Source organism: Oncorhynchus nerka, linkage group LG13 (assembly GCF_034236695.1).
Source record: "Oncorhynchus nerka isolate Pitt River linkage group LG13, Oner_Uvic_2.0, whole genome shotgun sequence".
Classification (NCBI taxonomy): domain Eukaryota; kingdom Metazoa; phylum Chordata; class Actinopteri; order Salmoniformes; family Salmonidae; genus Oncorhynchus; species Oncorhynchus nerka.
The window spans coordinates 94717608-94732455 of record NC_088408.1 but is presented as its reverse complement, the minus strand read 5'-3'; the positions used below and the strand labels follow the sequence as shown (position 1 = coordinate 94732455).

General features: G+C 41.0%; 1 protein-coding gene across 1 annotated transcript in view; it reads right to left on the bottom strand.

The window, feature by feature from the left end:
* marveld2b (MARVEL domain containing 2b) overlaps positions 1-14848 on the bottom strand; it is a 30369-nt gene that overhangs the window by 1186 nt on the left and 14335 nt on the right. Inside the window, exons 11-14 of the mRNA XM_065027016.1 lie at positions 13078-13245; positions 7611-7726; positions 6585-6692; positions 1824-1995 (exon numbers count right to left, since the gene is read on the bottom strand). Coding sequence (XP_064883088.1) covers positions 1824-1995; positions 6585-6692; positions 7611-7726; positions 13078-13245 — 564 coding nt within the window. The remainder of the gene's footprint in view (positions 1-1823; positions 1996-6584; positions 6693-7610; positions 7727-13077; positions 13246-14848) is intronic.

Here is a 14848-nt window from a genome sequence, read left to right as displayed (position 1 = left end):
AATTCATCAATCAATTACAAGGGTGGAGCGGGGCCCTCCGTGGAATGAGTTTGACACATATGGCCAACAGCTCAGATACTGTGTGGGTATAGCCTACATGATGAGATTATTATGGACAGAAGAGGGAGATGCTTTGCATTTGTCAATCGGCAGCCAATCATCGATCATCATGTCACCAGAATGAGACCCTCAATAATTATTGAAAAGGAGCTTCAAACTCATCACCTTGCACTTTCACCACCCTGTGGAGTTCATTTATTTCATCTGTAGCCTAATAAACTGCAGGCTTTCCTGATGAGTTGTAGTGAGAAGACACACAACATGTCATCCGCATGACTCCCAAGTTTACTTCAATATTATGGTTATATCAAGATTTGCGCGTAAAAGTGTTTCCATCGACATTTCTCACATAATTCATTTTACTGACAGAAAGATCCCACCTTGTCTCGTATATTTTGTTTTGTCGACATTTGAAAAGTTTACCGACAAACTGTTCTGTTTCCATCAGGCCTGTCATGACTTTTCTGTTTAACTGACATGTACTCTTATAAAAAAAAAAGGTTGGATGGAAACCTGGTTACTGTAGGAGTTACGTCATTATATCCAGGTGTTTTTAATCGACAACCTGGTTACTGTAGGAGTTACATCATTATATCCAGGTGTTTTTAAATCTACACAACCTGGTTACTGTAGGAGTTACGTCATTATATCCAGGTGTTTTTAAATCGACAACCTGGTTACTGTAGGAGTTACGTCATTATATCCAGGTGTTTTTAATCGACAACCTGGTTACTGTAGGAGTTACGTCATTATATCCAGGTGTTTTTAATCGACAACCTGGTTACTGTAGGAGTTACATCATTATATCCAGGTGTTTTAAATCTACACAACCTGGTTACTGTAGGAGTTACATCATTATATCCAGGTGTTTTTAATCGACAACCTGGTTACTGTAGGAGTTACGTCATTATATCCAGGTGTTTTTAATCGACAACCTGGTTACTGTAGGAGTTACGTCATTATATCCAGGTGTTTTTAATCGACACAACCTGGTTACTGTAGGAGTTACGTCATTATATCCAGGTGTTTTAAATCGACACAACCTGGTTACTGTAGGAGTTACGTCATTATATCCAGGTGTTTTTTAATCGACAACCTGGTTACTGTAGGAGTTACATCATTATATCCAGGTGTTTTTAATCGACAACCTGGTTACTGTAGGAGTTACGTCATTATATCCAGGTGTTTTTAATCGACACAACCTGGTTACTGTAGGAGTTACGTCATTATATCCAGGTGTTTTTAATCGACAACCTGGTTACTGTAGGAGTTACGTCATTATATCCAGGTGTTTTTAAATCTACACAACCTGGTTACTGTAGGAGTTACGTCATTATATCCAGGTGTTTTTAATCGACACAACCTGGTTACTGTAGGAGTTACGTCATTATATCCAGGTGTTTTTAAATCGACAACCTGGTTACTGTAGGAGTTACATCATTATATCCAGGTGTTTTAATCGACAACCTGGTTACTGTAGGAGTTACATCATTATATCCAGGTGTTTTTAATTTACACAACCTGGTTACTGTAGGAGTTACATCATTATATCCAGGTGTTTTTAAATCGACACAAGCTGGTTACATAGAAATGCACCTCGCAGGAAATTGTCAAATCTATTTTCTATGCAAACTTTCTAAAATGTCGTCAAAAAATAAATAAATCACTGGACAAGTTAATGGAAACACAGCTATTGACACACACACACACACACTAATAGAACATTAAATATAACATTTATATAGTATCTCTAAAGTCCTCACCAGGAACTGTGGGCTGCCCTCTGGTTGTCTGTCCAGTTCCTTGTCCAGGTCAGCCAGGCCCATGTTGAGGTCATCCAGCTCAGCCTGGAGCTCTTTGTACTCTAGATGGTCCCGGTCAAACTCCCTCTTGTAGTCCAGACGCTCCTGCTCATTCATGATGGCAGAGAACTCGCTGAGAGACAGGATGGATAGAGTGAGTTTATATATATATATATATATATATATATATAATATATATATATAACTTATATATATTATACCCCTTCCCTTAGTGTGTTTCCATCCATCAAAGATAAGAGAGTGAAAAGGAAGCTTAAGTTAATGTCTATAACTTTCTACCCACAAATACCTCTAAAATACCCTTCCAAAACTTCTATACACCAGACCTGGGACAACTCTAGTTTTAACTACAGACCTGGGACAACTCTAGTTTTAACTACAGACCTGGGACAACTCTAGTTTTAACTACAGACCTGGGACAACTCTAGTTTTAACTACAGACCTGGGACAACTCTAGTTAACTCTGCTTTGTGGAAAGTCACAATTTGTTCCCCTGGAAAAAAGTAACTTGAGATTACGACAACTCTTTGAATACAGATCCACAAAAATTATGACTTTTCAAAACTACTTCAATACAGAGCTTAGGAAGTGACTATTTTTCTGAAACTATTGGATTGGCTGCCTTCATCTAATAGTATTTCCTAAAGAGTACATACTATTTCATTATCCACAATATTAGAAGTTTCGTAAAAAAAAACGCTATACACACACCAATTTCCTTTGTTTCATCAGAAATGATTGCTTATGTGTGTGTTAAATATTGCTGTTCTGATTTTTAATTCATAGATGTGTATTAAAATTGGTTGTTGCAAAAAACGCTATACAGTGGGGCAAAGAAGTATTTAGTCAGCCACCAATTGTTTAAACATCCTACAATGTGATTTTCTGGATTTTTTTTTCTCATTTTGTCTTGTCATAGTTGAAATGTACCTATGATGAAAATTACAGGCCTCTCTCATCTTTTTAAGTGGGAGAACTTGCACAATTGGTGGCTGACTAAATCATTTTTTGCCCCACTGTATATCCATTGTTTAGCTGAAATGGAAAGTTGGTATCCTGTGGATTTGACTGATCTGTGGTTGTCTCACTGCACTAACTGTGAGTCGCGCTGGATAGGAGCATCTGCTAAATTAATCAAATGTCAAATGTAAATATTTTACATACAGATCTCATTACTGTATTGATTTTTAGATAATATTGATGTCACAAATGTATAATTTGTAGTTCTTTATTTTTTAAAAATAGTTACATTTGAGTGTAAAACCTAGCGGCACTATGTGTTTCTCTGAGAGGGAGGTGGATGTATAGCGTTTTGCAACAACATGATTGTCTCTCTAAAATGTGATATATTTCAAACAAATACATGTCTGTCATTGAACAACCCCGTTCCATGATTAGAAATGGCACAAAAAAACACACCAATCTCGAAGTTATTTAAACAATAAAAGCTAAATTTACCAAAAATTCTGAAAATGGATGTACAATATAGCGTTTTGGAATTAAACTTAATTTGATCTGAACATTCTGTAACTATCCATTCTCCTGACAGTCCATAATCAAGTCAAACCAATGATAGTCTGTACAGAGAAGTTTAATTAAGTTGTGATGCTCAACTACTGTATGACTCAACATGCCACTGAAAAAGGTTGATAGCTGAAAAATACTACAGAGTAATTCAACGCCATTTGCAAACAGTTGAACGCTTAGCAAAAACACTACTTTGAACGTCTTTGTCCATCGGAGCGCACGTGTTCTTGTTTCAAAACACTCAGTATAACATATTTAAAGGGATAGTTTATTACAAATAAAAAGCGAACATGATTTTCCAACTACCTTGAGCTGTAGTTGATTCAAGAAGGCAGTTTTTGGATATTTATTTTCCTTTCGACACTTAATAGCTATATTTTGTTACTGTTAGCATTCTCAATAACACTTAACATTAAAAACTGCCCTTGCGCCTATGTATTAAAACTACATTTTATTAGCATGTTGTCACATGATACTTTGGTAATTGCATATCAATGAGCTGAGAGTTTGAGCTGACGTTCCTTATTCCACATACGCAAGAACTCTATCGTTATGCAAATATAAAGCAATTTACAAAGTCCTATGCAGCAATTATGTTGCTATTGTAATGATACTACGCGTGTATAAGAACTTGATGTGAAGTGTTACTGTATTGTCTTATGTCTCACTCATTATGAACATATATTAGTTAGTCATTTTGAAGCTGCAAAATTGGTCTACTAATGTTGATGTGATTCCATGTCCCTCATTAAAATTCATAACTGAGAGCCCGACGAACCACATGCTAATGATCATATATTTAGAATAATTCAACAAACAGTTATAGTTTTTGCTTCATCAAATAAATATTCATTTGTATACATCCAAATATGATTTTATTTAACCTTTGTGTAACTAGGCAAGTCAGTTAAGAACACATTCTTATTTACAATGACGGCCTACCCCGGCCAAAACCAGACAACGTGGGGCCAATTGTGCACCGCCCAATGGAACTCCCATTCACAGCTGGATGTGATGCCCCCTGGATTCGAACCAGGGACTTGCACTGAGATGCAGTGACCTTAGACCGCTGCGCCACTCAGAAGACCCATTGACTCAGGGGTCTGAATACTTATGTAAATGAGATATTTCTGTATTTAAATGTTCAATGCATTTGCAAACATTTCTAAAAACATGTTTCCACTTCATCATTATGGTTTATTTTATGTAGACGAGCAGGCGAAAAAACATATTTTTAATCCATTTTGAATTCAGGTTGTAACCTGACAAAAAGTAAAAGAGTTTGAATACTTTCTGAAGGCACCGTATATATTATATGGAACTTTATCAAACGTAACTTTAATCTCCCGTACTGAGCCAGGAAATGTGGTTACTTTGCAATAAAGTGAAAAAAAAAATTCCCATTCGCTTTGGCAGACAACGGTGCCTTGGAGAGAGAGAGAGAGAGAGAGAGGCTCTAACTGTTATTTTAACCCCACTTATAGATGCCTGAATTCCTGTTTATGTCCTCTGACCCTCTTGGTCATGTTAGCCTCTCGTCTGAGACCTGTATTTAAATATCAAAGAAACTAGTTGCCTTTTCGTTCAAACTCCATATAAATATTTGACTACTTTGAGCATTTAAAAAGTTAGTATTTTCTGATAAAGTACAAAAAATACAATTATTTCCTGCCCATGTCTGCTATGGGCACTTGTATTTTTTGTACTTTATTAGAAAATACAAACGTTTTAAATACTCAAAGTAGTCAAATATTTATATGAACGAAAAGGCAACTAGTTTCTTTGATATTTAAATACAGGTCTCAGACGAGAGGCTAACATGACCAAGAGGGTCGAGAAAGACTGTTCTTATATCTTACATCTATAACAATGCTACAACCTACTTGAATTATTTGACCTTTATTTAACTAGGCAAGTCAGTTAAGAACAAATTCTTATTTTTAATGACGTCCTAGGAACAGTGGGTTAACTGCCTGTTCATGGGCAGAACAACAGATTTGTACCTTGTCAGCTCGGGGATATGAACTAACCTTTCGGTTACTAGTCCAACGCTCTAACCACTAGGCTACCCTGCCGCCCCTCCACTCTAACCACTAGGCTACCCTGCCGCCCTCCACTCTAACCACTAGGCACTCTAACCACTAGGCTACCCTGCCGCCCCTCCACTCTAACCACTAGGCTACCCTGCCGCCCCTCCACTCTAACCACTAGGCTACCCTGCCGCCCCTCCACTCTAACCACTAGGCTAACCCTGCCGCCCCCTCCACTCTAACCACTAGGCTACCCTGCCGCCCCTCCACTCTAACCACTAGGCTACCCTGCCGCCCTCCACTCTAACCACTAGGCTACCCTGCCGCCCCTCCACTCTAACCACTAGGCTACCCTGCCGCCCCTCCACTCTAACCACTAGGCTACCCTGCCGCCCCTCCACTCTAACCACTAGGCTACCCTGCCGCCCCTCCACTCTAACCACTAGGCTACCCTGCCGCCCCTCCACTCTAACCACTAGGCTACGCTGCCGCCCTCCACTCTAACCACTAGGCTACCCTGCCGCCCCTCCACTCTAACCACTAGGCTAGCCTGCCGCCCCTCCACTATAACCACTAGGCTACGCTGCCGCCCCTCCACTCTAACCACTAGGCTACCCTGCCGCCCCTCCACTCTAACCACTAGGCTACCCTGCCGCCCCTCCACTCTAACCACTAGGCTACCCTGCCGCCCCCTCTAACCACTAGGCTACCCTAACCACTAGGCTAACCACTAGCTACCCGCCGCCCCTCCACTCTAACCACTAGGCTAGCCTGCCGCCCCTCCACTCTAACCACTAGGCTACGCTGCCGCCCCTCCACTCTAACCACTAGGCTACCCTGCCGCCCCTCCACTCTAACCACTAGGCTACGCTGCCGCCCCTCCACTCTAACCACTAGGCTACCCTGCCGCCCCTCCACTCTAACCACTAGGCTACGCTGCCGCCCCTCCACTCTAACCACTAGGCTACCCTGCCGCCCCAATGAATGCAGTTTATTAGGATCTCGTTCAGACCCGGATTCTACTGTCATTCTAGCCTGATCCCAGATCTGTTAAGTATGGCAAACTGTTCAGGATTTGGGTATACTTTACAAAACAGATCTGAAAGCAGGCTACTTTCATTCCACCAGTCGTCCCTCCACTCACGAGTTAAAGTCGATCTCGTCCAAATCCTCTCCTCCTGATTCTGCACCAGTGTCGTAGTCCCTCAGCTTGCTCTTCAGTCCTCCCAACGAACTTGTTATGTCTGAGCTCCTGAAAAAAAAAAAGATATATATTATTCAATAATACACCTTGTTGCATATAACCTAAATATCATCACTATTTATTCTAATAAACTCCATTTGAATGGAATCAGTAAAACTGTGTATTAGAGGACTGTAATAGTACTAGAATCTGTCTTCTCATAACAGAAGTGTTTGTTTTTCTCTGAAACAAGCTCATCCTGATCGAGTGATGTCAGGATGACGGCGTCACACAAAACCTCAAATCATCCGGCAACCAGATTGAACCAAAGAACACATTCCCAACATTCTACCAACTTCTGGTAAGTGCATAAAAAGCCACAGCATTCAACCAGGAAATACACTTTCTTATTTCCAGTTCTAACGTGACAAATGGAACAACTAATTCATGACTATGTCATGAGTTCATTTGGCATGGTAAATACACCAAGTATATTGGGGTGGCAGACCACCATCGATGGTGGAAAAAGGTCATTTGACGTGCTTCTTCATTTATCTAAGCATGTTATAACAAATAGCTTAATGGTCTTCCCTTTCCAAAATAATGTCTTGAGTAACACTTCTTTGTGTTGAGGAAATACTTTCTCTTTGCCAGGTGAAAACATGCGGGTGAAACAACCCAAAACAAACATAGCCCTTTAACTTTCACCAAGGAAACAAAATGGTTATTCTACTAAGTGAGAATGATGAAGATGCCTGTGGACAGGCAAAGTCAGCATTTGGGTCTTCCCCCACTAATGGTTATGGTTAGGATTAGCTGACCACAGATTCTTTAAAAAAAAGTTTAATTAATTAAAATGTGCAGCAGAGCATTGTTCCAGCTCATACCTATGGGGTCGGCCCTTACCAACTTCAGGTTCTCATTGAAATACATTTCTCTGGATCAGTTTTTGACACTGCAAAAATCTCAGTGTGAAGGTGACCTTACCCAGGCAGATACAGAGGTCTGTGGTCTGGCAGCTGGTCCAGGAAGTTCCTGGAGCCCCCCACCTTGTCGTTGTATTCATTCACCAGAGTGTCCGGCTGACCAGACACATTATTCACCTACAGGAAGACACAGGGATCAATAAAGTTTATTCAATTGAATTCAATACAGAGAGGAGGTCAAGAGTCAGGCATCATATTGAGACAGAGGGCAACAAACAGCCACTAATGTAAAACCTTCACACAGCGTGTGTTTAAATAATACACCACAGGTTGTTAAGAACAAAAGGCTCAAGAGCATTCCAGTCATCCAGGAACAGAGGTATAAACACAATTACCTGAAAACATTATGCATATCGTCAATGTAAACATCATGTTTATGAAATTCCTGAATAAACTTCTCCTCATAATTTCAGGCCTTTAATGCATGTCAATGATGAACCAACTTGTCGACTGAAGAAACCTTTGAGATCAGACTTATGATCCAACCAAACCAGTCTTTAGTTCAACGTCGATGGCCTGACAACTACAGTACCAGATTGTCTTCATTAAAACACATATGGCATGGTGTTGAACGGTGTCTCATGTTGACTTTATGCCTAGGCTACCAGGTATGGCTGTAGCCCATGTATGTGCAGTTTGCCTAGTTTTATAGCTGCACCAAGTCTATTAAGTTGATATGGCAATAACGCATTGAATCTGAATCTTTTTGTGAATCCAACAACGCATTGAATCTGAATCTTTTTCTGAATCCAACAACGCATTGAATCTGAATCTTTTTGTGAATCCAACAACGCATTGAATCTGAATCTTTTTGTGAATCCAACAACGCATTGAATCTGAATCTTTTTGTGAATCCAACAACGCATTGAATCTGAATCTTTTCTGAATCCAATAGCTTTAGGGTTGCTAAAGTGGTTTTGTTTGTATGGTTACTTGGAGGTTGTCGTAAGGTTTCCCCCTCCTCTCACATATTACTCAGAGGTGTGGTTGTCGCTGTGAGGTAAATAGTATGGTTGACTGAGCGCTCTCATCCGGGACCAACCAGTTCCTCCACTCCCCCCCCCCTCCAGCCTTCACAGCCTAAATAACACAGATGATTTGATCACAACGAGATACAGGAAGGAACACTAGGACAACACCTCACAGCCAATCACAACTGCTCCTTATACTACATGATCAGAATGCTATTTTAAGAACCAATTCTTCACCATGACATCGCTACAAACGAGACTAATGTCTTGGGAGGCAACTCCCAGAAACTGGACTTGAAACTCTCCCTCCTTCCCTCTGCACCTGACACAACACATACCTATACACTTCATCTGTCCTAAAGCACCTGTGGTGAAAGATATGCTTCTGCTGTGACTGTCTGGTTAGATAAACACACACAGACGGACAGGGGGGGGATGAGGACCGGAGCCCAGATCAGCACTCGACTACTTCTCCCAAAACGCTTTAAACACTGGTCCTGTAGCACAGATACAGTGTGCCATTAATTGTTGTCGCTGTGAGGTAAAATGGTGTGGCAGTCTGAGCGCTCCCACACAGGACCGACCGGTTTCTCCACTTCTCACTCCATCCTCCACAGCCCAAACACCACAGATACAATCACAACCAGAGACAGGAAGAAACCCTGGGACAACAGCTTATAGCCAATCACAGTCAAAACACTAAATATGCGCAAACCATGTCTGTCAAGTTTCCAGTTTTAATAAAAAACAATGCTTTGTCCATTTTGAAACATGAAAGCACCTTTCTTTTAGAATGTTATTTTTGAGGGCAACTGCACTTCCTGATCAGGCCTCGTTTTTAGATTTGATTCATTAAGGAATGCTAGCTGTCATGACTGACTTCAAACTTGAGTTGATTTCGGGGTGTACCTTGATGTGGATGTCTCTTATGCGTGTTCTCAGTTGGGAAGAGTTATCCAAATCATTTAGCCAATTAGATTCAGCTGGTTTGCTTGTTGTTGTTTTGACTTTGGGTTGCTCATCTCTGGGGATAGTTTGGGGACCGTCAATAAAGAACAAATGTAAAACGGGATAATAATATTTTCTTGTTCCACGTCTTTTAGTCGTCTCGTTAAAGTTGGTTTGACGTTAAGTCATTGAAAAGGTTTTGCTATGAACCTTTTAGAAATATGGTCCCATGTACATTGTGTAAATGTACTGATGGTCCCATGTACATTGTATAAATGTACTGATGGTCCCCAACTAGCCCCATACGGATATCGAATGGCAAACCAAATTGACCATGGGGCATTTACGATCGTTCCGAATTGAGGATTAGTTGGGTGCTGCCAGCTGTGGGCAGGATTGAAATAAACCCCAACCCACTGACAACTGTTGCAGTACCCTTCATTCTGTGACATACCATCGTTTCCCCATCATCACGCAAATCCCTGACTTACTTTACGAACAAAATGATCCTATATTACACTTTGCAGTTAATTTTGACACTAGAATAAATGTTTCATATGAAATTGTATTTGTCACATGCGTCGTAGTCAACAGGTTTAGACTAACAGTGAAATGCTTACTTATGGGTCCTTTTCCAACAATGCAGAGTTAAAGAGAAGATTGTTTTAAATTATATTGTGACAAGGAATAAATAGGAACAGTGAATAAAAATATCATGGCTATATATATATATATATATATATATAGGGAGTGGAAAATAACTGACTCATATCGATGCAAAATAGGCCATTTTCAAAACGAGAAGTGGCTCTTTACCAACCAACTCTTTACCATGACATAGCTACAAATGAGACTAGTGCCTTGGGAAGCCACTCCCAGAAACTGGACTTGAAACTCTCCCCCCCTCCCTCTGCACCTGACACAACACATACCTATACACTTCATCTGTCCTAAAGCACCTGTGGTGAAAGATATGCTTCTGATGTGACTGTCTGGTTAGATAAACACACACAGACGGACAGGGGGGGATGAGGACCGGAGCCCAGATCAGCACTCGACTACTTCTCCCAAAACGCTTTAAACACTGGTTACAACACTGGTCCTGTGAGTAAAATGGTGTGACAGATCCCAGTCCCAGTAGCACAGATACAGTGTGCCATTATTGTTGTCGCTGTGAGGTAAAATGGTGTGACAGTCTGAGCGCTCTACTCCCAGTCCCTGTAGCACAGATACAGTGTGCCATTATTGTTGTCGCTGTGAGGTAAAATGGTGTGACAGTCTGAGCGCTCTACTCCCAGTCCCTGTAGCACAGATACAGTGTGCCATTATTGTTGTGAGGTAAAATGGTGTGTCTGAGGTAAAATGGTGGTGTGACAGTCTGAGCGCTCTACTCCCAGTCCCTGTAGCACAGATACAGTGTGCCATTATTGTTGTCGCTGTGAGGTAAAATGGTGTGACAGTCTGAGCGCTCTACTCCCAGTCCCTGTAGCACAGATACAGTGTGCCATTATTGTTGTCGCTGTGAGGTAAAATGGTGTGACAGTCTGAGCGCTCTACTCCCAGTCCCTGTAGCACAGATACAGTGTGCCATTATTGTTGTCGCTGTGAGGTAAAATGGTGTGACACTCTGAGCGCTCTACTCCCAGTCCCTGTAGCACAGATACAGTGCCATCAGTATTCATACACCTGGACCTTTTCCACATTTTGTTGTGTTAAAAGGTGGGATTAAAATGAATATTCATATTTTTTTGTCAACAATCTACAGAAAATACTCATGTCAAAGTGGAAGAAACATAACATTTGTAAAATATTGATGGAAAAATAAAACAATAATATCGCTTGATTACGTAAGTATTCAACCCCCTGAGTCAATACATTTTAGAAGAATCACCTTTGGCAGCGATTACAGCTGTGTCTTTTTGGAAAAGTCTAAGATTTTCACACTGGGATTGTACAATATTTGCACAATATTCTTTAAAAAATTCTTGACGCTCTTTCAAGTTGGATATTGATCGTTGCTAGACAGCCACTTTCAAGTCGTGCAATAGATTTTCAAGCAGATTTAAGTCAAAACTGTAACTAGGCCACTCAGGAACATTACATTTACATTTACATTTACATTTAAGTCATTTAGCAGACGCTCTTATCCAGAGCGACGTACAAATTGGTGCATTCACCTTATGACATTCAAAGTCATCTTGGTCACTCCAGTGTAAATCTGGCCTTGTGTTTTTGGTTATTGTCCTGCTAAAAGGTGAACTTGTCTCCCAGTGTCTGTTGGAAAGCAGACAACCAGATTTTCCTCTAGGATTTTGCCTGTGCTTTGCTCTATTCTGTTTATTTTTATCGTGAAAAACTCCCTAGTCCTTGCCGATGAAAAGCATACCCATAACATGATGCAGCCACCACCAAATATGAATAGTGGCACTCAGTGATGTGTTGCATTTTCCCCAAACATAATGCTTTGTATTCAGTACATTGTGATAATTTCTTTGCCACATTTTTTGCAGTTATACTTTAGTGCCTCGTGAAAACAGGATGCATGTTTTGGAGTATTTGTATTCTGTACAGGCTTCCTTCTTTTCACTCCGTCATTTAGGTTAGTATTGTGGAATAGCTACAATGTTGTTGATCCATCCTCAGTTCATTAAACTCTAACTGTTTTATAGTCACCATTGGCCTCATTGTGAAATCCCTGAGCGGTTTCCTTCCTCTCCAGCAACTAAGTTAGGAAGGACGCCTGTATCTTTGTAGTGACTGGCTGTATTGATACACCATCCAAAGTGTAATAATAACGTCACCAGGCTCAAAGGGTTAGTAAATGTCTGCTTTTTTTACCAATCTACCAATAGGTGCCCTTCTTTGTGAGTCATTGGAAAACCTCCCTGGTCTTTGTGGTTGAATCTGTGTTTGAAATTCACTGTTCGACTGAGGGACCTTATAGATAATTGTATGTGTGGGGATACAGAGATGAGGTAGTCATTCATAAATAATCTTAAACACGATTATTGCAGACAGAGGGAGTCCATGCAACTTATTAAGGGACTTGTTAAGCATATTTTTACTCCTGAACTTATTTAGGCTTATCATAACAAAGGGGTTAAATACTTATTAACTCAAGATATTTTTGCTTTTTAATGTAATTAATTTGTAAAACCATGATTCCACTTTGACATTATGGGGTATTGTGTGTAGACCAGTGGCACAAAAATCACAATTGAATCCATTTTAAATTCAGGCTGTAACACAACAAAATGTGGAAAAATTCAAGGGGTGTGAATACTTTCTTTAGGACAGTGTTCCATTACTCTATACTGTCACTGTGAGAGTTAATTCCATTGAATGTTTGTCATGTTGTCACACACACAATTAGCCGTGGATGTACACTAGTAGAATGCAGTTTCCCTGGTAACCATGGAAGTAGTTAAATGTTTTATGTACATCAAATCATCACAGATTACATTGACTTTACAGTCAGTCCCTGTCCTTGTTTTAACATCACACACCTCTGTAAACATCCCCTATCTGGAAACACACACACACACTCACCCACTCTCCGATGGTGTGTGTGCGCAGGCTGTTGCTGATAACCTTGGTCTCCTCCCAGAGGATTCTGTCTGGGCCCCAACGTCTGATCTTCTGACGCGTCTTCACAGCAAACACCAGCAGGATGATCAGACCCACGAATACCAAGATTCCCAGGATGATGGCTATGACCTATAGAGAGAAGGGGAGAGAGACATTGTAAACAAGATGGCTATGACCTATAGAGAGAAGGGGAGCGACAAGATGGCTATGACCTATAGAGAGAAGGGGAGAGAGACATTGTAAACAAGATGGCTATGACCTATAAACAAGATGGCTATGACCTATAGAGAGAATGGGGAGAGAGACATTGTAAACAAGATGGCTATGACCTATAGAGAGAGGGGGGAGCGTAAACAAGATGGCTATGACCTATAGAGAGAAGGGGAGAGAGACATTGTAAACAAGATGGCTATGACCTATAGAGAGAAGGGGAGAGAGACATTGTAAACAAGATGGCTATGACCTATAGAGAGAAGGGGAGCGACAAGATGGCTATGACCTATAGAGAGAAGGGGAGAGAGACATTGTAAACAAGATGGCTATGACCTATAGAGAGAAGGGGAGAGAGACGATGTAAACAAGATGGCTATGACCTAAAGAGAGAAGGGGAGCGACAAGATGGCTATGACCTATAGAGAGAAGGGGAGAGAGACGATGTAAACAAGATGGCTATGACCTAAAGAGAGAAGGGGAGCGACAAGATGGCTATGACCTAAAGAGAGAGATGGCTATGTCCTATAGAGAGAAGGGGAGAGACATTGTAAACAAGATGGCTATGACCTAAAGAGAGAAGGGGAGGAGCGATGTAAACAAGATGGCTATGACCTAAAGAGAGAAGGGGAGAGAGACATTGTAAACAAGATGGCTATGACCGACAAAAGAGAGAAGGGGAGACGATGTAAACAAGATGGCTATGACCTAAAGAGAGAAGGGGTAAACAAGAGAGACTATAGAGAGAAACAAGATGGCTATGACCTATAGAGAGAAGGGAGAGAGACAGTAAACAAGATTGACCTAAGAGAGAAACAAGATGGCTATGACCTATAGAGAGAAGGGGAGAGAGACATTGTAAACAAGATGGCTGATGACCTATAGAGAGAAGGGGAGAGAGACATTGTAAACATTGTAAACAAGATGGCTATGACCTATAGAGAGAAGGGGAGAGAGACAAGATTGTAAACAAGATGGCTATGACCTATAGAGAGAAGGGGAGAGAGACATTGTAAACAAGATGGCTATGACCTATAGAGAGAAGGGGAGAGAGACATTGTAAACAAGATGGCTATGACCTATAGAGAGAAGGGGAGAGAGACATTGTAAACAAGATGGCTATGACCTATAGAGAGAAGGGGAGAGAGACATTGTAAACAAGATGGCTATGACCTATAGAGAGAAGGGGAGAGAGACATTGTAAACAAGATGGCTATGACCTATAGAGAGAAGGGGAGAGAGACATTGTAAACAAGATGGCTATGACCTGGGACAGAGAGGAGGGTCAGTAGGTTAGCATGTTCCACACAGGAAGAAGGATAATGCGCCAGGGTGAAACGTGTTATTGGCGATAGGGAGTCTTTAGCTAATAGCTCTCTCTAAGCACATCTCTGACACAATCTGACAGGAGCACCTGCTGGATCTCTAACAGAGACAGGAAAATGTCCCATAGGCTAGCAGAGATGCAGCACTTAATGACCCCCTCCTGACGTTTCATCACGCAGTAATGGTAGAGGTACTG